This window comes from Apteryx rowi, unplaced genomic scaffold (genome assembly GCF_003343035.1).
Source record: "Apteryx rowi isolate R43461 unplaced genomic scaffold, aptRow1 scaffold_407, whole genome shotgun sequence".
Classification (NCBI taxonomy): Eukaryota; Metazoa; Chordata; class Aves; order Apterygiformes; family Apterygidae; genus Apteryx; species Apteryx rowi.
This window is the reverse complement of record NW_020450598.1, coordinates 477,580-501,575: the sequence shown is the minus strand read 5'-3', so window position 1 is coordinate 501,575 and position 23,996 is coordinate 477,580. Positions and strand designations below refer to the sequence as shown.

General features: G+C 39.4%; 1 protein-coding gene across 5 annotated transcripts in view; it reads left to right on the top strand.

Annotated features, from left to right (window-relative positions):
• TRAF3IP1 (TRAF3 interacting protein 1) overlaps positions 1-23,996 on the top strand; it is a 51,003-nt gene that overhangs the window by 10,359 nt on the left and 16,648 nt on the right. For all 5 annotated transcript variants that reach the window (XM_026075608.1, XM_026075606.1, XM_026075607.1 and 2 more), the window contains 7 exons: positions 6,429-6,504; positions 11,961-12,059; positions 21,084-21,174; positions 21,917-22,000; positions 22,622-22,742; positions 22,898-22,934; positions 23,790-23,866. In XM_026075608.1, the coding sequence (XP_025931393.1) occupies positions 6,429-6,504; positions 11,961-12,059; positions 21,084-21,174; positions 21,917-22,000; positions 22,622-22,742; positions 22,898-22,934; positions 23,790-23,866 (585 nt within the window). The remainder of the gene's footprint in view (positions 1-6,428; positions 6,505-11,960; positions 12,060-21,083; positions 21,175-21,916; positions 22,001-22,621; positions 22,743-22,897; positions 22,935-23,789; positions 23,867-23,996) is intronic.

Genomic DNA, 23,996 nt, shown 5'->3' with positions numbered 1-23,996 from the left:
ATGACAACAGGACAGGATATAGGCTCACTGGTTGCCTCTGAACAGTAGCAGTTGCTTGTGATACCAGTGTGTCTGCATCTGTTGCTTCTTGATGACCTGAGGCAGTTTGGGGAATTATGGAGCCATATGGCTAAATGTTTAAAGAGGAATACTTCAATAAATTAATCTAAAGCAGTTCAGACTAGGAAAAAATAGGCAGGATCCCAAGTCTAGCAGGAGTCTCTGTTGGGAGTCAGTGGGCTACTGACATCATCATGTCTTTTACATTAGAAGACAAATTTTTATAGCCGTTCTTTGACTGAAATCCAACCAAACTTTTTAAAGTATTGGCACTTGGAGTGAGAGCTTATAAAATAGTTTTAAGCCTGAAGCAAATGTTCGTAGCCAAGTCAAACTTCCTGCAAATTGGGTCGCTAATGGAAACTGTGAGCCCCATCCCAAACTATCGTAGTGCTCTTGGGCACCACAATACTACGCTAGTGCAGTAAAGTTCCATTTCCCGTCTTAAGTGCTTTTGGGAATGAATCCAAGGCATGTTGGTTTATTACCTTAAATCTACATGACATGCTTTTCCTTTGCTTGCGTAACAGTAGACACTGCTTAGCCTTTAGGTGATGAAAACACACACTTTAGACCAGTGCGTGACAAATGGTCACCTCATTAAGACTGTGGAAAAGAAGAATGAAATGAAAACGTTCTCAATGGATCTTTAGAGCTAGAGAACTAAGATAGCTGCACAAAGTGGTTTAGAGGAAATTCCAACAGGAAATAATTGGGAAGTGCATCTTAATGGACTGGGGTTGATCTTCCTGTCATCACAGTAGTTTCACAACAGGGTCATGCCTTTATTTCCAGGGATTTGCCCTGATTTATACTACCCTAACTCCATTTAAGTCACAGGGCAGTGAAACAAGTGTATTAAAAAGAAGGGAAATTGTTTTTGTGTTTATGCAAATGCAGAGTATTTAATTGCATTATTTTGTAGTCTCTGCTGCATAATTAATAAATCTTCAGCATCCATCTGTAGCTTTTTGTAAATACGGTGCACAGTAGATGAAACAATTTGAAACAGCCTTTTTTAAGCCGTGACTAATAAGCCAGCGTGTATACGTCACTCATTTTCTTCTACGCTAAAGATTGGCCCCTTCTCTTCTGGTTTGTTCCTGCTCCGTTCACTTACCCACCCCAGGCTCGTAGTCCTGCTCTCTTTGCCCTCGCACTCCTAGCCACAGGTTCTCTCTCTCTTTCCAAGTCTCACCTAGCTTCATTTCACAATGAACTATTTGCCTTCCACTTGATTTGGGTCTTGCTTCCTCCATATTTGAATTGGATCCTTTCTTCAGACATGCTACCTGTATAGCAACATGAAGACATGGAAACAGTGGGGGAGATGGGAATGTTTCTTTCATTTGCGATGTCCTTGGAATTTCAGGCTGAATGGCTTGTATGCTACACTTATTTTAGAGAATAAATTTATTTAGAAACTTTAAATATTTTAAATATGCAATATTGCTACTTGCTACTAATTGTCAGAGGCCAACCTTAAAATGACATTTGAATTTCGACAGGTTGACACTCTCTCCCCCGCTTTTTTTAAATAATGTATTTATAGAAACCCTGTATGTTACCCAGCAGGTAATAGTCCTCACATGGATATTCATAATTTTCTGAAATTAAAAGAAAGCAAGTTTAAATAGGAGTCAAAAAGAAACGTTTGACTACCACATGACTAACAACATGGCAAGCAATCTAAGGTGTGTATGTAAAGAAGAGTACCTTTTGATTCAAGAGCTAATTGTTGTATATCACACAGTTTGTGATCAGAGGAAGTAAAATTGTATTTTGTTAGCTCTCAGTCCAGCTCAAGTAAGAGTCTTGTGTAAAATGAGCACTTCATAGCATGACTGATTCACCTTCTAAATAATAAAGATAATTTTTTGTCATTTGACGAAAAAAGGATTCAGGTTGTAGACAGACCCCCTGAGCATATGGTGCTGTTTATATGAAAGCGGCTGCAGAATAGGTATGTCAGTTACCCCTAAGGCAAAACACCTTGGAAAAGTCTCTTCCATTTTACAGATGGCTGCAGAAACTTTTGGCTAAAGTTTTTGTAATATCCTGTCACTTTTGGCCACATCTACAGTGGCTTTCATTTTTGCAGCACAGACTATGTTGCTCTGGAGCTGGTCATTTGAGTCATCCTCTAAGTCACATCTAATGCTCTTGTATTTCTTTTGGAACTGATCTAGAATGTATAATGAAACAACTACTGATTCCAAAAAAGACATTACCCTGGAAGCAGCAGAGATAATCATTCCATGGAAATCTCCTGGACATGGCTCATAAATATTTCTCTTCCAGTGTTATGAATGACCCTCTCTCTTCATGGTATCAGTTGTTCAGAAGTGGTTCACACAATAGAAGACAAACATTAAAAATTACATTTAACAAGCAGGATTTTTCAAAAAGTTCTCTTTGTTTGAAAGGTTTTAGTTAGTAGAAGCTAACACCGATAGAACATCATCCTGCAGGCCTCTGTTTCAGGAAAAGATAGTTGATTGGGGTTTTTCTAATAAACTTTATAATAACAGCAGTCATATTGACCTTAGCAAATACAGCTCTTTCCTTGTTGCTGTTGCGGACTGGTACATTATGCGCCTTAATAACAGTAATAGCCATTTTAGGAGTAAATATTGGAAATACAGACAGTTTGAGGGAAAGAATAAAGAAAATCTTTGAGGGAGATGTAGCTTCCAGTAAGGGCATTAGAAATGAGCTGTGTTTATTTGTTGAGGAATAGTTTGTTGCACAATATGCTATGTACAAAAATAAAGAGCGTTTGTGTGTATCCTGTGCTGGACATCATCAAGATCTTCTCTGAGCTGTCACAGTAGATTTCTTCACAAAATCAGATCAAGTGGAGCCTGAGGATCAGTGCATAAATGTCACTGATAGAAGCTGTTCATGACATCCATGAATGCAGACTATGATTATTGTCTGTGTGGAGAGGAATTAACAATTTGGCAGAATGTCTTTTCAAAGTATATTGTTCTCCTTGATCTGCTCAATATTGGGAATCATTCTTCTCGTTTCTTAACATGAAAATCAATAATGAGAACAAAGCAGCAGACTGGATGGTTTACAGCAGACTGTTGTAACTTCTCCAAATAGAATTATAACTGCACAAAACTACTAAGTGTGTGTATGTACATCAAGGGTTCCACTTTAATATGTTTTTTCCAGGATGGTGTGAGATGAAGTGTAGTACAATTGACTCCACTAACTGTTCTTCAAAGTCTTGGAGCCTCTGATTTTGTACAAAGAAGAATTATCTATTTTATCTCCCTTCAAAAAGACTCAAATCCTAAATATTGTGGGGTTTATGTTTTTGTATGCTACCTTACTGATTAAATTTTAGCTTTTACTTTGCATCTGTTGCCAGTGTGCACATGTGGCTCTACAAAAATGTTAAACTGTGTTTACACTCACTACCTACCGTGAATGACTAAATCAACTCCTCCAGAAACCTTGGTGCCTATTCTCAGCTCCTTCTGCACCTGTGTTAATAATTAAATTACCCAAAGAGCAGCAAATGTTTGAGTATACCAGATGTGGCCTGCAGGCTCTCAAAGCCAGACTCTGATAGTATGTGGACTTTACTTGTGCTCCTTGCGTAGCGTTATGATTGTGAAAGATAGTAGTAATTAAAATGAACCACTTCAATGTTACTTATCCTTTTTGTACTTTTATTTATTTTCTTTATAAAGTGTCAGTGTTTCCTAAAGAGGGTGAAACGAAAATATTGATAGCTTTGGTTATAGTGCAAATATAAATTGCAATAATCCAGTGAATATAGTTTATGTCTAAACTACATGTGTTGTTCAGTACTATGTACTGTTCATTTGGCTAGATTTTGCAAAGCATAGGATGTAAGCTTTTCTTTTGGCTTATTGAATACCAGCTTCCTGAAATTCTGAACATGCAGGTTATAGTGCAATAGCTGGGGTAAAGGAAATGGATCGTCTCAATTACCTAAACTAATTATTGATGGTGATCCTTGCTTAGACTGCTCGCTTTCCTATAAAGCACCTACAGATAGTTGATCTAGTCCATTTATCCCAGTTTACATACTGTGATTTTTTTCAGTTGTTAATAAGCAGTTCCCCTTTGTTTGTCAAGACCTTCCATTGAGCTGGTGGTGCATTATAGCATATAAAGAAGCAATATTTGCCTTGAAAGCAAAGTTATAACTATATTCCTGGCATGTAAACTTTATCTTCTTCATCTAACTATATCTCCAGTGCCAGTGGGTGCATTGTTGTAAGATTGTAGAGGTGAGATGTTGCTCTGTGCCATGGTCATTTAAAGTAGTTTGATTAAATATGTTTACCAGTATCCTATATTTCTGAACACCTTTTTGCAGTGTTATTCTCCCTTGTAGCATTTATGCTCCATTACCGTATACATAAGATATGATGGAAAATGAATGTCTTCATATTGTGTAATTTGGCAATTTTCTCCTACAGGTTATTGGAGAACTTTAACATTCGCATAGAAATGGAACAATATGTAATTCACATTTACAATATGAAAACGGACATTATCAGTAGGTTTGGCAGTAATTTTTGGATACAAACTGTTAATTCGCAGAAACATTAAAAAAAAAACAGATGAAGAGGAAATCCTGAGAGGTGCTAAGCATACTTCAGGATTTTGAACGAGATGCAGAGATGTATTATAGGGATAGAGACTATAGGAAGCATAAAATGGCATTCTGTAAATCATTGTTCTATAAATCTCACTTCATCTGCTGTGTTCAGTTGTGGTCACTTCATCTTTAGCAAAAAATGTTGCTAATGAAATTGGGGAGTTAGGTAAAAGGACAGCAAAGTTATTAGAAGCATGAACGGCTTTTTTTTGAAAGCTCCTGGTTTATTGTTCTGTACAGTAATATAAGAAGAGGGGAGCTGTGATTTCATAGCAGGCTAGATTCCATCACTGGCTCCATCCTTCAGTCTGCAAGTAAGCAGAAGTCTTCTCTGTGGATGTCAAGATTTGCCAGCAGGAGGAATGGCAGAATAGTGCCTGCCCTCAGACCCTTCTGTTGTCCAGGCTTGGTATAACGCATGGCCTCCTTCCCACCCTGATCCCGTTTCTCCAGGTATTTTGTCAGGCTGGCAGGAGCCCTCCTTTACACCTTGCACCTCCTTTGGAGGCATTTGGACCCCAGCCATTCTTCAGGTAGAGTGAGTAGTGAATCTGTACTACATCCTACCTGTGGCAGTGGCATCTCTCCCAGACCTGTTCCTCTGCTTGCTCTCACCAGGATGTTTTGAGTCCTGTTTGCTGAGCCTTTTTGTAATGCAAGTGCTGTAGCCGCCTTAGGCCTCTCTAGCACTACCTGAACATAGGCTCAGGTATCCTTTCACACACAGTGGACCTTACAGTCCAGGTGGCCTCATCTGGGACCAGTGTGATCTCCTCTCTCGATTTGCTGTTGCTTATGCCCATCTTTTTCTCAACCTCCAGCCTGGTTTAAGCTGGTTTAAGCCTGGTTTAAAGGACCTGCTGGTATAAGCTGCTCCTTTCCAAGGACATGGGACCACTGAAGTATGTAATGTAGAGCCTTTACAGACTGTATTGCCAGTCAGCTATTCTGTACTTCAGGCAGTGCAAGCTATACCCAGAGAAAACACAATAATGCTTGCTTGCTTTTATTTCCTGGCCTCTTTGAGTTACTTTTGGACTTATGTCAGAGTCCTCATAAGTGTCTTCAATTTTCCTCCAGTTCAGTCTTTTACATGTTCAAACTGTTCTTGTTCTTTTTGTACCAGGTGCTGACAAAACCCTCCTTTTATGCATTCACAGTCCCTTTTTCTGGAAAAATAGCTGAACCTTCTCATCATTTTATAAAGTCCTCCTTCAGGTGATCCATTGCTTGTTCGCTGGTCTTTCTGGCAGGACCCATTTGCTTAGTTTGTCCAGGGCCTTTGTCCAGGGAAGTTGCCATTTGAGTAGAAGGCCAGACAAGTCTGGTGGCACTGTTTTTCAGTCGTCACCTCTTTACTTCTATTTTGGAATCAAGTTTAAAAAGACTTCCTAGAAGATCAAAGAGGAACTGTGTATCTGTTACAAATAGACAATTTTGCCAAAACATTAAGGTAATTCTAGGCATCTTATTCCTTTGAGTGACTTGCTGCTCCTGGTTAAGTCCGCTGACTTTTCTGAGAAAATAGACCTTACATATTTTTATTCCTATGTGCATGGCTCAATTTTGTAAATGAATGTATGCATGTGTGTGTATATGTACATGCACACACACATGTACACTTGTACACACACACATATATAAAATGGATGTGTGTAAATATATATATAATTTAAAACTGTGTCTGTGTGTGGGGGGGGTGTTTGTTTTTGCTTTTAAGAATGAAAGTCCTACAGGAGTATCAAGGCAGCCTTCAACCAAAGGATCAAGGCAGCGCACCAAACCTGGAGGAGAAGGTAACTAGAAGGAGGATATTCTTTCTATTAAATTTGCCAGAGGGTTATTGAATAGGAATAGCATAAATACTTAAATATACTTGTTTATTATTTTCTATGCTTATTCARTGCACACAGCCTGCATTTATGAATCCAGTAGCCAGTTCTTCTGCATAGATTTGTTATGTGGAGGGTGTTACTCAGTTCAGTGTGCTTACATTCTGTGTGAACAGTTCCAACTACAAATTTAGTCTGCTCTTGAGACTTCGATATTGCGTTCTCTCAGAATGGTATTTTGGTTGGTCTACAAATATATATATWTWTTTTTTTTCTGTCATTTTCCCCCAAACTGTCTTGTTGCTCTATAATCTAACAAGATTAGAAGAATATGCTTTGCAAAACTGTGAGTGATGCTTAATCTGTGTTTCATTTCTGTTTCATTACTAAGCATAAGTGAACAGTATGTACTTGTTGCTAAAATATTGCATGTTATCTTTACATGAAATCAAATTAAAAATTTGTGAAATGCTTAGTGCAGAGTAATATTCAGCACTTTTTTAGTAAGACTTAACATACCTTGTATAAGATTGTTTTATAAAGATTAAACACATCAGTGAGGCAAAACTTGCTCTGCTGTAGGTATAAATCATACAGCTAGGAACTTAGGAGGAATTGGGCAACACACATTTTCTGAAGAGAGCATATTCAATCCTTTCTCAAGTATCTGAAGTCCTTGTGTTTAGTTTTCAGAAATTTTGGATTTAAAAATGAAAAGATTGTATTCCTTGGGGGTGGGGGGGGGAAGAAAAAGCATGTTACCTGAGATTTGATGAATATTGATCTGATAAACAGAACGTTAAACCATTTATGTTTGCAGTGCTCCAGGTGCAGGCTTCAGAACAGATCAAAATAAGGTGGTAACCAACACTGCTGGCTTGCAGACCATTTGATGATTAGCGAAGATCCCTCTGAGTACTGGAATGGTGGCATGTGTTTATAGATCTTTGACTTTTTCCAGTGTCTGGCATCACAGCTGCAGTCAACCGTATTTTACCTGGGTTGGTGTCTGACTAGGACCTTGTGATTTGTGTTAGAATAGAGAGGGTGATCTGGGTATCATCAGTACTGAATTCTTATCTCATATCATCTTCCACAGTAGCTTAACCAGGTGTTAAGGGAACCAAGCCTTGTGACATTCCTGCTGACCATCCGGGGAAGGCAGGCCAGACATTTGTTATCTAGGACGTATGAGAAGGAAATGAGAAGCTGTGAAAGGCCATTTTCTTTGTGCTGTCCAAGAGTTGCTCCTGGTAGCGGTGTGGTGATCACCTTTCTGATCAGTGTGCGCAGTGCTAGGTCTCTAGACTGAAACCCGCTTGCACGAATCATGCCAGTGGTCTGGAGGTAGCTCTATGATCATTTTGTCCTCGCTTCTGTGCGAAGTCTGTCAAGACTGTCAGTTGTGATAATAGATCTGTGATGTCTCTACTTGCCCATTAGGTAGTGGATTGATACAAACGTAATTGTAGTGATTACAGGCCATTTACTAGCCTTTGGATGATAGCTTCTTCTGAGTCTTTGTTGACTGAAGCTATTTAACATATGGTGCAATCATCAATAACATCCCTTCTCATCTGCTGTGTAGCTTTATTAGTCAATTCTCTTCATCTTTTTGGACAAGATTTAAGTGAAGGTAATAGACTTGAGATGGTTTTAGCTGATTCCAGTAAACAGTTGTGCCATGCTTTGCAAATACATAAATTATTTTATCTTTTAAGGTGCTTCATTGCAGTTGATTGATTAAGTAACCAACTTCTGTTCATAAGTGTACTAAGTATTGTATTTCCATACTAATTGGAAACTAGGCTCTCTTCAGAATATCCCTAATACTTGTCCTGCAACTTTCACATCAGGAGGAAAGGAATCTAAACTTAGTACAGCTAGCCATTCACCCGAAAAGAAGTCTAGCCCTTTGTTTAAGAAAGACAAGGAGAGCCTAGATGGACACATAGGTAAGGAATAAAACCAGCTGCTAACCAGAGCTCATATAATGACAGTGTAACTGTCATTTCTGCATTTGAGTAAGTGCCTATTTTTCTCTACTTTTARTTCCACCACCTGATTATTTACTATGATTCAAGTTTTCCCTTAATGGTTTTGTTCCTTGAGAGCTGATACTTTACTTCTAAACTAAAATGAAGAAGTCGTACATAAATCAGTTTAACATCTCAGTGCAGAAGATACAATAACACCTGTGAGTTGATGCCTGTTGAAACTACTAATTCTGGCTAAAGACTGATATTGCTTAGACTAATGAAGCGTGAGGATCTTCATACGCTTAGTCTGCCATCATCACTACTATTTTAATTTATGTGTTGCCGTGTGTCTTTCCAAGCATCTTTTTTTTTGGCTTTTGGATGTGTGTTTTATTTGATTTCCATGTGTCTGAGGTGAAATGCTGAAGTTACATCAGAGCTCAGGTGACATTTTCATAACAATCAACAGCCCCATTTTCAGAAGAATTTGGGAAAAATTTTAAAAGATGTTTAGGCACCTGAAATACCTTAAAAAAATCTGACACTTGGGATAGGAAGGCCTGTTGGCTTAAGAGCCTAATTCAAGTTGGTGCTTATTGAAAACTTTACATCACATCTAATGTACTTATGTGCTGTGAGGTTTTAATAATTTTGTAGCTGAAAAATACCATCTGAATTCTGTTAAATATAGTCTTTTTTCACTACACAGAGATCCTTAGCTGATCTCATAATTTTTCTGCAAGAATTGACTCTTTGTTTTATGGGCTAAAGTGGCACTAAAGTGACCAGATGTGCCACGTCTTATAGGACCATCCCTTCTTTAAAATCAGTATCCAGTTGTTCCGATTAGTGAAATACGGTTTGCCATTTATCCTGTGTTTTGGCTTTAAGGTAAATGTTTTGAAATACTCCTCTTTTCACGATGCAGCAGGCCAGCATGCTCAAGTTTCCGTTTACCTAAATGATAAATGCTTAGGAACATTGGCCCTCTTTTTGTTCTAACGTAGTGGAGCTGTGATAGATAAGTAATGCTCATAGGTGCTCCAGTAAATAGTCCAGACTTAAAAAACCTTTTGGAGCTGTGCTGATGCCTGTTGAACATTTGTTCTCTGTAATTACTATTGATGATGAGCAGAGCTTTTTATGCTTTCCAATATTAAATTGAGATAAATAAATGCATAACAGGAGAACAGAAAGAGGTTAGTGTCATGACTAACCCTGTGAATGCCAGTTCACCTATTGTATATACAAAACTGAAGTGGAGAATGGAGGATTAGTAAAGCAAAAATAAATATATTTGCTATCATGGTAATTAAAACAGGTTAAACCAGCATTTGCTCATCACTGTATTAAGAACAAATTTCTAGTGGTATTGCAGCAAAAATTTGATTTATAAATTCAGTGTGTTTTAGATTATTATTTCTTTAACACAGTTGCCTTAATTGAGATCTGAACAGCTTTCCTTTAAGACACTGAATATTGTGCCTCTTAAAATAGTTAGCTCTTTTTCTGCAGAGGTAATGCTCGCTATGTGTGTGTGTGCTGGAAGGAAATTGCCCAGAAATGCGCATGCCGCATGTGAATATATCAAAAGCCAGTTTTGTAAAGTAATGAGGAGGTAATGTCACAGAGTAGGATGAGGTGAAAACCAGCAAAATTCATAATAAACCTATTTTTCAAATGCAGAGAAAACCCCTTGGTTTGCACTCCACAATATATATATACAGGTTTCTTCGTGTTATCTTGTTTACCCAGTAGGGAGGCAAACTGAGCCTTTGCTTTGAAATGCTGGCTAAAAGAACTAATGTGTTATGACAAAGTGAGCAACCGATAAGCATGTTGGAGTGCAGTGGCTAATTCTGAGATGTTTTATTGTACACCTCTACTGTCTATCGTGCATGCCTCACTTATAAATTATTTTATGTTAGGAAGCACAGATACTAACAAAAGTGCATGTAGTGCTCTTGAGCAAATAGTTAGTCTACAGAAAGCGAGATCTGAGTCAACCTCTACGGTACAGGAGCCAGGTAAGGAAAGCAATGCTTACCATGTCAGGTTTGAGTCCAGTCTGGTTGTCTGGATATGAATGTTGTCAGAAGATAATGTATGGATTGCTATTTGAAATCATGTTGGTTATCTTTTTAGCCAATACCCTACCTCCGGTAGCCAGTACCCTTACTGCCAGTAGCTGTTGTGCAGTGATGCAGCAGTATCTTGACCAATGGAGGCCTCAATAATTTTTTAAATATATTGTACTGTTTAATTAGTTTCTGAATGAAAACCTTCCTTTCTAATGGAGTAAGGTGTTTTGCTTTCCATGGTCAGTTTGGGTTTTCTGCTAAGCTCCAGAACCTATGGGTAATTTGAAGCACAGTTGTATAGGTTGGTGCTGAATCTGTAAATGCTTGTTTTGGTTTTAGTAATTGGCCCCTCATTAAATAAAAGTGCTGATTGACTTTCTTCTACTATGTGTGTTAATCTTCTAAACTAGTAGAACTCAGCATTTCTGCTGCAGTAGACCATGTAGTTTTATGGATGCTTGCCATGGCCTGGTGGATGAATAGATCCACTGATATTGATCTTCTGTACGTCCCCAAAACCTCAGTTTTATACTGCATACAGTAATCTCATCACTGTTTTCGAAAGTGCTGCATGTTTTACCCCATGCATTAGCCAGGCTTCTGTCTAGTAAATCCTTTTCTGCACTCTCAAAACTGTTTTGTGATTTTTTTTTTTCTCCCCCCCCACTGCCTGAGTATGTGTTTTTTAGAAATCAGCAGCATACTTGAATACTTAAGTTTTGTCCTTCCAGTGTGTGTTACCTTGCTTCTGTCACCATTGTCCTATTGTATCTTGGATAGTTAAAGATAATTGGTAGATGGAACGGTCTGAAATGGTTGGTCTTTTATTTTTGCATAAAAAACCCCACAACTGTTAATGTCCAAAGTGAACAACAGTTGTGGACCAGGCACTTCTATGACATTATTATGAAGCTGTGGAGTTCAGATATTGGAAAGAAGCTTTACTTGCTTGAGAGTTCCTGATGGCTTTAACAGGAAATGCAAGGAAAGGGAATGCTTTTGAAACAAACTGATATGCATTATGTGTTCTAAATAGTATACAAACAATGTTACAAAATTACTTAGACCTTATTAGCTAAATACTGTATTGTTTCACCCGCTATCAGGCTAATCAATGACATCTGTAAACTGCTTCTGAATTGAAGAAGTTGGCTTTAGTTTTCAGTAACTTAAGGAGTTCAGTGAGTGGTCATGTAAAAAGTCTTTGTAAACATTGGAAGTTATTTATTTGCACTCAAGGTTGTTTAATTAAACTAGGATAGCCCTTAAATAGTAAGAGTAACATGTATTTAGCATGTTTTTTATTCCAAATTTTTACTGTATCTTTGGTTTCATTTGATTATAAACTGTTTTGTTATAGGAACAGTGGAAACTAATAGCTTGGCAGATAAGATTTCAGAGGACAATGCTGCTAAACTGCAAGAGAAAGCAGAACCAGCACTTCAAGTAAAACAGAAAGGTAAGAAGAAAAAACCTGAGTGCCTCAGTTTAACTTGAATCCATGCAGCTGAATGATTTAAGGAGGGTGATTAACACTTAATCCAGTTGCTTTCCCTGTGTTTTAATCATATCTTGCAGTTAATGTCCTGGTTTGAAAAATGTACTTCCCTGGTTCCCTGATAAAACGGTTACTCTTACATTCTTCTCTCCTTATCCTGATCAAAAGAGGCCAGTGGTTACACTGCCCCAGGGAAAATGCAAGCCTGCTGCAACTGAATCTCTTGAGGACTTGTTCTCTGCAAGAATTGCATCATTGCAGGTTGCCTTTTTGTTCAAGTATTTGTGAGTCCCACTTAGTGTTTGTATTTTACAAGAGTATGGAGGCAAATTCCATCTCTGCATTCTTAATTCTCCATTTTTTTTGAAGTTGTTTATGGTTCCTGAGATATACATTGTTAATGAAGTATGTGTATCCAGCTACATTATACATGGAGTAGTAGAGCCGAAATAAAAGAAGAACTGAAGTTTATGCAAAAAGCTGCATTTTTGTTTTCTCCAGATCCAGATACTTGACCTAGTTAGGAGAGCTGATGCCAGGTGTATGGGAGGTCAAAGGCTTCCCAGTCCACCTGTGGCCTTTAGGGCCCGATAGCTGTATTAATCTAATGATATGTAGACAGTTGGCCAAGGCATTTGTATGACTCTGTATAGCTGGGAGAACTTCCAGGCCAATTCATTTTAACCTTTTGGACCTGTCTTGTCTATTGGAATGTATCTGTAATGGAATACAATTTTATATTCCTTTATTTCTAATCTGAATGTACATAAGAGGAACACACAGAGGTTCACTATTGATTTGGGACTGGATTCTCAGGTGGTATAAAACCCCAATGCATTAATGCGTTAGTAAACCTTAATTTTCTGTAAGTTCTTACATAAATGCAATCGTCACTCACACCTTTAAGTGCTTTCACAGTTGGAATTTAAAATGAATCTAGAAAGTTGGTAACAGTCATTGCAGATAGCTAAGTCAAATGCATATTTAGGAGTAATCAGCATAATTCAGTGGGCTCCTGTCTCTTCCTGCAGCTTTCTTGTGTCTTTGAAAGATTCTGAAAGAAAAATCATTTATATTTCAGCCAGTAAACAATGTATTTAAAACAAACTTATTTGCCAGGATCCTATGTGATATTATTTCTGCAGTGCACTTCAGTCATATATTCTGTTTCCGAGCAGAGAAAGCGAGGCTTTAATCCTTTTCATTATGCCATATTTTTATAACTAAATTGAAGATTTGACAGAATATCACTTATTCTGTTTCAGTGTTCTGTGTTAGGAATCCTCACTGGCTAGTTCATGGCAGTGCCTCTTAAATAAAAAGTATATGCTTAAAGCTTTCCAGTAAGAGGGTGTTTTAGCCTGAGGTCTTTGCTCATAAGAGTGAGCTAATACATCCCTGAAGTTACTTAGATTCCCCTTTCTTCTATATGCGTGCAATTCAGTGCGTCCCTGCATTTGACCACTGTGCCAAGGAGGGAGAAACAGTTCTGTTTCACAGTCACTGTATGAAGTATAGCTCTTCATGAGGCTTTTTCAGAAGTTGATGAGTGTTAGCTTTTCTATAAATTGATAAATTCTAAAAAGAGCTGTTGTGTGGGGTTTTGCTGGTGCTGTTATTTTCTTTCTATTTAGGTAATTATGTCGAGGTGCACTTCCTTGGGAGGAGTATTGCCTGCTTTGTTTCTAAGTTTATCTTAAAATAACCCTAGGATATTGTCACTCATTCAGTTAAGCTATCACAGCCACTTACCACTCATCTGCAGGGAATTAGCAAATTTATAAAGTATGGACATCTTTTCTATCAACTTGGAGCAGAGGCTTGGAGAAGAGTATCTTAAACCAAGTCTTCCCAGTCAAGTTCCCTTAAGCAGTGCGTGAATGCATGTGCTAGCACGAGGGAAGGGAAAGCGAGAAGGCAGGATTGCTTTTTTGGTGGCAGTGCCAGTTTATGCTAGCTGAAATGTTTAAGAAACTACTGAGACTCTGTTTAGTTTGTCAGTTCCCTTTGAAGTATCCTAGGATCTCAGTCATTGCAGACGCTTAGGCATTGTTTTGTTTGCCTTAAGTAGCTTTACCATTTGGACTCGTGCTTAAAGTCCATTTGGCATTAGATTTATACTCCAGCTAACTCTAGTGGAATTAAATGAAAACTGGATGTCGAAATTGCCTCGGGAACCTCTTGCAAATCACAGTTGGTGTCTTTCCACAGCAGTTGTGCTTTTGGAGTAAGCTAGTAAGAGAGGAACTAAAGCTAGTTCTTTTACAATGCTTTCAAGGGATTATGGGGTACTTGTGACTACTCAAAAAAAAAAGGGGGGGGGGAAGGGGGGAATACATTCTGTGATCTGCTTCTGAATTTCCTCTGGACTTTTATTTACTGGTGGACTGCCTAAATTCTCCTTGAAGAGAGAGCAGTCCCTGTGCTTTAGTAGTTCAAAGTAGAACRGCATGGCTTTGCCTCTCAAAACATCTGTTGTACCTTTTTACACATCTCATTCGATCCCTTCAGGAATATCTACTCAGATACTCTATCATCAAGCAAACCATTTTGATCATCTACTGTCTTTTCACTTTTTTAAAATGCTTCATTTATGATTAGTGTGTTCTACTTAATTACTAGAATTTTAATGTCTTGAGCACTGAAGCGTAAGTTTGTTGGAAAGGCTCCCTAATGTGTTTGTCTCTGTTCTCCCAGTCCCAGTAGTAGTTCCCAGGTAATAAGTTAGCTGTAATTCTTGTTGTGCTTCATGTCTAAGTTGGTCAAATTTTTTTTAATAAGAATTTATATAACTGCTTCTCTGAAAAATCAATGTATTTGTTATTTCCAGGTGACTCAGCCAGTGATTCAGGTGCTGTAAAGTTTATATTGACAAAGACCAGCACAGCGCATATCAATGATATTTGAAAACTTCTATTAGAAAAGATAGTGCTTTTTAGTAAATAAGGCACTTCTGTAGTTTAGTGCTTTTTTTCTTTTCTTTATGCTATGTAGTAAAGAACTTTTAAACTGTAACAAAATGTAATTTGTTGGGTAGACTTTATTCAAGCAGTTTTTATTTAAAAGAATACCAAAAAGCCATCTATGAAAATGCTTTGTACTTGGGTTAAGTGCTTTTCAAAAAAAAAAAAAAAAAGTAATAGTTTACGAGCGTTTATGGGTTTTAACTTGAAAATGAGCAGATCCGTGGGGAGCTTCCTGCAAAATATTACAGGTAGTTATTGCAAGAGCCAGTTTAATAAAACTTCCTTTTTCTGTTTTCTTAATGTCAGTACAAGATATTATTTCTCTCCTTCTGTTACTTGTTGCATTGGTTGCTTCTGTTCATATTAAAACTGATCCACAAAACTTTTCCCCAAATAGCATGAGCTGGGTAATTAGGCCAGTTACAGACAGTGAATCTGGAAATGTCCTGGAAATCTGAAGTATATTAGGTCCATGAAGCTGCTCGCTCTTTGCTTCGTGCAAGTGTCACGGCATTGTGCTGTGATATCATCACTGCCTGTCTCCACTGGTGCTCTAGAGCTGAGATGAACCAAGGAAATGAGGTTTTAGAGAGAGAGATTTTTAATGCAGAGTGATTTAATGTTTGAAGGATTCTTTGCAATTGCTGACTTTCCCTCTTGTGAGCAGTTGTTATGTGGAAGTGTGACGCATATTGAGACACTGTGAGAGCAAAAAGTCAGCTGAGACCTTGAGTATGGTTCATACTGCTTCAAAAGCTAAATTCCTTTAGCAGTCTGCTCTCCTTGCTTAGTGGTACCTGTTTCTCTGAAAGCAAAAATGGTGATTCTTGCAGGTATGTTTTCCTGGGAATTGGGTGTGTACAGAGGCAAGAGAAGACTGTGCACGTGCTTCCCACAAAGCTGCAGAAATCTGGCATGTCAAAGATTAGTGACAGCTTTGCAGTATGAGAAGTAATGCTGTACCATTAATAGACTGAATGAAACACATTAAAAAAAAGAACAAATCCTGTACATGCTCACTCATCTCACCAAGGCTGTCTGAGTTAAGGCTGCTGAAGAGTTCTTACTTCAGTCTCGTTTAATCTGGATCTCCAGGGTCACCAGTGGACTGTCTCAGCTCTTAAATTGCATGTGTAGATACCAAGCAGAGTCTTTATGCAAAATCAAATATTTTATTAGGGAACAAAAGTCTGCTTTTAATTTCCCTGTACTGTTGTAATCTCTATCACCTGATAACATACCTTTCACAGTTTGTATGAAATGAGAACATTAAAATCCCTTTCTTATCCATTAGTTAGGAATGTTAATGAATTACCCAGAGAAGCATAGGAAGCTGCCGGTACAGCAACAGAACACGGCTTTTGGCTCAGGCCTGGCATCCTAACATATGGACCCTTCCATTTCTTGGACCGGTTGATGCACAGTTGTTGTTCCCGTATCAGTAAGACTGAGGGAAAACATTATGGTTGCAAACTTAAACTTATGCACCTATCTGCCAATCACCCTCTTGTCTAGAATGGTTTGCTGCCTGCCGGGGGCTTGGATCCGAGATGTCATGGAAAGACTGCCAAAGCTTGCCCACCCCTTCAGCTGTTACCCCCTGCTGCTCTTCCACATGGGCACCAACGATACTGCCAAGGGCAACTTGGAAAGTATCAAATGGGATTACAGAGCTCTGGGGACCGTGGTCAGGAGTGTGGGGGCCCAGGTCATTTTCTCCTCGATCCTGCTAGTGAGGGGAAAGGATAGGAGGAGGAATAGATGTTTACTGCAAGTAAACAACTGGCTGCGCAGCTGGTGTTGGCAACAGGGTTTAGGTTTCTATGACCATGGGACCCTGTTTGAAGATCGACAACTGACTGGGAGAGATGGGATCCACCTCACTAAACATGGCACATGCATGTTGCCAACAGGCTATCCAACCTAGTAAGGAGGTCTTTAAACTAGGAAAGATGGAGGAAGGGGAGAGTTATAGAGACCATGCAGTCAGCAAAACAGGGCTCAAGTAGGGGTTCCTCCAGCAAGTGCATGCAGCTAAGGAAGTACCTACAAGACAAGACTATGGGGAAACCTCTTTGCACCCCTTATGGTAAATCAGAATGTTCAGATACCTCTCTGAAGTGCCTGTACACAAGTGCATGTAGCATGGGGAATAAACAGGAGGAATTAGAGATCTGTGTGCAGTCACAGGGCTATGATCTCATTGCTATTACAGAGACATGGTGGGAGAGCTCGCATGACTGGAATGCTGCAATGAATGGTTACAAGCTCTTTAGGAAGGACAGGCCAGGAGGGCGAGGAGGGCTAGTCGTTCTTTATGTGAGAGAGCAATTGGAATGTATTGAGCTCTGCATAGGGGTGGATGACGAGTGAATCAAGAGCTTATGGATAAGGATTAAGGGGCATGCCATTAACATGGGTGATACTGTTGTGGGTGTTTGCAGAGTGTGGCCACCTGATCAGGAAGAGGAGGTAGATGAGGCCTTCTACAGACAGCTGAAAGTAGCCTCATGATCACAGGCCCTGGTTCTCATGGGGAACTTGAACCACTCTGATATCTCCTGGAGGAACAACACAGCAAGGCACAAACAATTCAGGTGGTTTCTGGAGAGCATTGATGATAACTTTCTGACACAAATGCTGGACCTTGTACTAACAAACAAGGAAGGGCTGACTGGAGATGTGAAGACTGGGGGCAGCCTTGGCTGCAGTGACTATGAGATGGTCATTGAGATGGTTCAGGATCCTGCGAGGAGGAAGCAAGGCAAAAAGTAGGATCACAACCCTGGACTTGAAGAGAGCAAACTTTGGCCTCTTCAGGGACCTTCTTGGGAGAATCCCATGGGATAGGGCCCTAGAAGGAAGAGGGGTCCAAGAGAGCTGGTTAATATTCAAGGATCACCTCCTTCAAGCTCAAGAATGGTACATCCCAATGAGCAAGAAGTTGAGCAAAGGGATCAGGAGACCTGCCTGGATGAACAAGGATCTCCTGGCAAAACTCAAACAGAAGAAGGAAGTGTCCAGAAGGTAGAAGCAGGGACAGGCCACTTGGGAGGAATATAGGGAGATCATCTGAGTATGCAGGGATGGGACTAGGAAGGCCAAGGCCCATTTGGAGTTTAATCTGGCAAGGGATGTCAAGGACCGCAAGGAGGACTTCCTTAAATACATCAGCAACAAAAGGAAGACTAGGGAGAATGTGGGCCCGCTACTGAATGTAGCAGGGGCCCTGGTGACAAAAGATACAGAAAAGGCCCTGATGGGATGCACCCATGAGTGCTGAGGGAGCTGGCTGATGTCATTGCTCAGCCACTCTTGATCATCTTTGAAAGGTCATGGAGATCAGGAGAGGTGCCTGAGAACTGGAAGAAAGCAAATGTCACTCCAGTCTTCAGAAAGGGCAAGAAGGAAGGCCCTGGGAACTACAGACCAGTTGGCCTCACCTCGATCCCTGGAAAGGTGATGGAACAGCTCATCCTGGACACCATCTCCAAGCATGTGAAGGATAAGAAGGTGATCAGGAGTAGTCAGCATGGCTTCACCAAGGGGAAATCATGCTTAACCAATCTGATAGCCTTCTCTGATGGAATGACTGCCTGGGTAGATGAGGGGAGAGCAGTGGATGTTGTCTACCTTGCCTTCAGCAAGGCTTTTGACACTGTCTCCCATAACATCCTCATAGACAAGCTCAGGAAGTGTGGGCTAGATGAGTGGACAGTGAGGTGGATTGAGAACTGGCTGAATGGCAGAGCTCAGAGAGTTGTGCTCAGTGGCACAGAGTCTAGTTGGAGGCCTGTAGCTAGCGGTGTCCCCCAGGGGTCAGTCCTGGGTCCAGTCTTGTTCAACTTCTTCGTCAATGACCGGGATGAAGGAACAGAGTACACCCTCAGCAAGTTTGCTGATGATACAAAACTGGGACGAGTGGCTGATACACTCCACTCTGGATGATCTCCAGAGGGCTGTGCTGCCATTCAAAGGGACCTTGACAGGTTGGAGAAATAGGCAGAGAGGAACCTCCTGAAGTTCAGCAAAGGCAAGTGTCGAGTCCTGCCCCTAGAGAGAAATAACTCTATGCCCCAGCACAGGCTGGGGGCTGACCTGCTGGAAGGCAGCTCTGCAGAGAAGGACCTGGGGGTCCTGGTGGACAACAAGTTGACCATGAGGCAGCAATGTGGCCTTGTGGCCAAGAAGGCCAATGGTATCCTGGGTTGCATCAGGAAGAGCATTGCCAGCAGGTCAAGGAAGGTGATCATCCCCCTCTACTCAGCTCTGGTGAGTCTGCATCTGGAGTGCTGTGTCCAATTCTGGACTCCCCAGTATAAGAGAGATATGGAGCTACTGGAGCGAGTCCAGCGAAGGGCTGCTAAGATGATTAAGGGCCTGGAGCATCTGTTGTATGAGGAAARGCTGAGAGAGAGCTGGATCTCTTCAGACTGGAGTAGAGAGGACTGAGGGGGGAGTATTATCAACATGTATAAGYRTCTAAAGAGAGGGTATAAAGAAGACAGAGCCAAAGTCTTTTTGGTGGTGCCCAGCAATAAGAYGAGAGGCAACAAGCACAAGCTTGAAAYACAGGAAGCTCTGYYTTAACATAAGGAGAAACCTTTTTACTGTGAGGGTAACGGAGCACTGGAACAGGTTGCCCATAGAGGTTGTGGAGTCTCCATCCTTGGAGGTTTTCAAAAGCCATCTGGACAGGGTCCTGGGCAACCTGCTTTGGGTGACTTTGCTTAAGCAGGGGGGTTGGACTAGATGATCTCCAGGGATCCCTTCCAATGTCAACCATTCTGTGATTCTGTGAAATATAGTTATGTATTTTCCATTATTCTACAGTGGACTGTATGCAGATTTAGTAGATGCTATAAACATGAGTTCCTTTAAACTTACTATACTATTCAGTAGTTTTAAATGAGGAGGACCTACCAATGAAATGACTGTTCAGACAATACAGAGAAACCCCTTAGGAAAGTGAAATACATTAGACTATGATGAAATGGATATTTATGCTTCTTTACCTAAATGTAGGCAGGTAAGAGCCCAGCTGACTCAGCCTTTTTTCTTTTGATGGTGCCATTCTTTGAAGATTTCAGAGTGTAGGAACACTGGAATGGAAGAAACTTGTGTTAGAAGAAAAGTCTTTTCTGTGTGTGGCGTTGCATGGAAGAAGTACTTAGTAGGAGATTATTCATCAAGGCAAATTCTGTAAATGGAATCCAAAAATACTGAATGCCTTTTACCTACCAGAATCATTTGTGGAAATACAAAAGCAGAAAATGGGAAATGATGTCTTGCAATCCTATGCAGTTAGATTGTCAAGGCAAGGATGTCATTTGTTCTTTCTCTCTGCCATTATAGAAAATGATCTAAACTGAGCTTGGAAGGTATGGGTTCATTTGATTACTGTACTGGACCAGTCAGTGTAACTTGGTGAGAAATTTACCATCTGGGAAGGAGAAGATAAACTGGTTCCATCTGATTTAAATAGGAAATGGGGTCAACCCTACTGAGATTGCAACTATGGAGGGATTACAAAACAAGCAATAATCCTAGAATCATAGTTTAGAAAAAAATAGGAAAAAAAATGCAGTGTAGAGAGTATAGTCTTTAATTAGCATCTTCTTTTTCTGATTTTTGTGTAATGAGCAGCTTCAAATATTGCAAATGTCCCCTTATAACTTTGAAAGAATTGAGTGAGATGGTGACGTCATTTTTACAGATTAGAGAATTTCACAATATTAAGAAAGAAAATAAAAAATGAAGAAAGCTTGAATGCTTTCGAAGCATTTTTGAATTGTGAATACTCTGAGATTTTTGAAAATTGAAAGTTGACAAGATATTAAAATTGTGTATAAGCTTATAGAAATTTATTTCTAATGAAAAAGTTTGTCATGTGATGCATTTCGTTAGCCCATATTCAAGTATAGTGCCGGTAAGATTTCAAATACTGTGGTAAGGCAAATATAACTTTTCTTACTAAATTGACAGCGAAGCCAAATTACATGTTTCTTTCACTTAATAGAAGGAGAAGCAGAGAACATGACTTCTGAAAAGCCTGCAGCACCTGAAAATGGCAAAGTACCTAATGATCTTCCACCTCAGGTTATCCAAAGGTTTGTTCCTGTCCTTTGTTCTGTCTGAATCAAATTATGACGCATCTGGAGGAAGAAAACAGTCCATTTGAAAATGACAAAGCTGGAGCAATATGTTTCTGCTCATGATACCAAAAAATAAATATTATCCCATGTATGGTTTACTTTATTCACTTTCATTTCCTTTTATAAAGAAAACTTTAAATTGTTAAATGTTTCTGACTTATTTTCTTGATCCACAAAGTGCTTTGATGCAATCTTATGAAAATAAGAAGTACACGTGGAGACTGAAATAATGAGAGGAACATTGCCTCATATACATGTGTTTAAGTGTGCTGTTATGGTTAAGTTGAGCTTGCCTTTCAAGTTCAGGTTTACTTTTTCTTTGTCCAGCAAAGGCTTGTGTAATTGAATCAGGAGCATCACTTATGAAAATCAAATTTTTTCTTTTACGTTGCAGTGTGTGTTGTTAATGTTAAACTTGTTGTTAGTGCTAAATAATTGTACTGAATCCAGGTTATTTTTTAGTGAGACAAATCAAAATGGAATCATAATCTTTTCATTTATGACACATTTTCTAGATTTTCTTATACTTTTACTACAAAAGCGAGTATTGTTGTTAGATTATACACTGGGATGTTTTCAGTGTTGTTTATATGCATTGGCCTAGTTGCTCAGTTCATATGTGTGTATCTGTTCCATTGGACGACATGCGAGGCTTCATTTTACAGTACATGTGAAAAGGTCTCTTCATTTATTGCAGACGAATTCCGCGTCCTGGCAGCGCAAGACCAGCACCACCGCGAATAAAACATCAAGAAAGCACAGAGGCCTTACTTCCAGAAAGGTAAGGACAGGTGCAAGAGATACAGAGCATATAATTCTAGCTCTCATGCCATGGTATTTTCAGATCTTCTGTGTGGTACCTGCTGCTGAACAGTATTAGGATAGCTCACCTCCCTGCTCATTAATTCAGACTGGAAAATTCACGCCTGCTTTACTGGTTTTATTGTTTCTGCAAATACGGTGCATTGTCTAAAAGTTACAGTTAGTTGTGACTTCTGGGAGTTCAAAAATAAGATTTAACCTTCCTGCCATTGTGAACTCTGAAACATAAAAGCCTTAGAATGATAATCCAAACTACTGCTAGAAAAGATTGCATGATTGCGTGCAATGCATGTTATATGCTCCAAAAAGGCTGAAACAGCCATTTGAAAATCCTGCCAAAATGGTTTAAGGGTGATCTCTGATAAGTGCTGAGTGCTAAAACGGAAGGAAAATATATGTCCTTTTGTGGGAGCAGGACGGCTATTTTCAGAGCTGGGCTGTGACTGGAAATGACGGAATTTGGTATGCTCTTGGTGGGTGCTGCTTTTTGGGGGATGGAGAGAGGGAACTGCTGTCTTTTCTGTTTTGGGTTTGTGGACAGATCGTAAATAGGGTTTCATGTTCACTGTGTGTCTTTCAGGAATAGTAGTGGTAAAACAGTCTCAAATTTGATCACAGACCACCAAAATTCTGATGACGACGATGACCAGTTTGTGGTGGAGGCAGCACTGCCACTGCCAGAAATGCCAGAGATGGAAAAGGTCTGTTAATGTTGCAAGTTGTAGCACCTTTTTTCACAGTTTGTTGTCTATTACTTATTTGTTTAGATAGTTTCTAGTTGAATATTTTTGAGAACTTGTATATTAAAGCAATGCCAACCTTTTGCAACTAAAGCTCTCTTCATATGTGTGTGTAGGAACCAGAAGTGCAGCTGGCTGAGGATGAAAAGCATGGTATGTTTGCTTTTTTGTTTGCTTTTTTTAATATAAAAAACTCCCACAAGTTTAAACCAAGTGTTGAGCATTGAAAAAATGCTGAATAAAGTAGCAAGATACAACCTCAGGGCAGGAACTTCCAACTTTTGCAACAAAAAAATAGAAATTATTTAGCAAAGCAGTCCTACTTGTCTGAGCAGCAGGATTTACAACTGATGTTGAGTACATGTTTTCTAATGTCAGCAGGATTTAAAATGCTGCATAAAACCATTAAATTTATTTTTCTTGTTGTGTGAGGTACAGCTTGTCAGCTCTGAGATATGAGATGGGATTGGCTGATCAAGGCAAGTTGTAGAAGAGCTTCCAGAAAAACTGATGGACCTGTTCTCAACAATATTTATGCTTGTTTGTGACCTCAAATCTCTGATTCAGAGGCTTCAATCTGTTATGGTCACACTGGATGTGATTTAGGCAGATGTATTTCTCAGATATGTCCCTGCAACCAAAAATTTCAAGTAAAGGAAGAGAGTGCAGAGTTCAGATGATCCTGTTTCTCATGTGCAATTTTTGAATTCTTCCAAAAGAGGAGTGCAAAGGAAAAGCCTTTGTGTTACTATAGCTCCCAAGTCTATCTCTATACCAAAAGCCATTCAGTTAACTATACTGTTTGGTACAGTTTGATTTATAGGAGAAAATAGATCATATAATAAGTAGCTTGTATCTTAATAATATAGATGCATAATAGAATGCAGTTAATGTTGCTCTAAAAACTGAAAGAAATTTAAGCGGTTGGATTTTGATTTTGTTGTCTGAATGTTTAGAACAATATTTCAGTGCCAGCCAGTGCTGAAAAATGTGCTGTTTTTTTACCAGGTGGGCTTGTAAAAAGAATCCTAGAAACAAAGAAAGATTATGAGGCATCTCAAAAACCATCAAAGACTGTGGAGAAGGTAAGATGCTAATGGCCTTCCAAGAATTGTGAATATTAAAATATTTTACTAGTGACCTTTTTTCTCCACCTTAACTGTTTTTTCCATTTTTGATCAAACTTTCCTCCTTGATGTGTTATGCTTTTTTTTT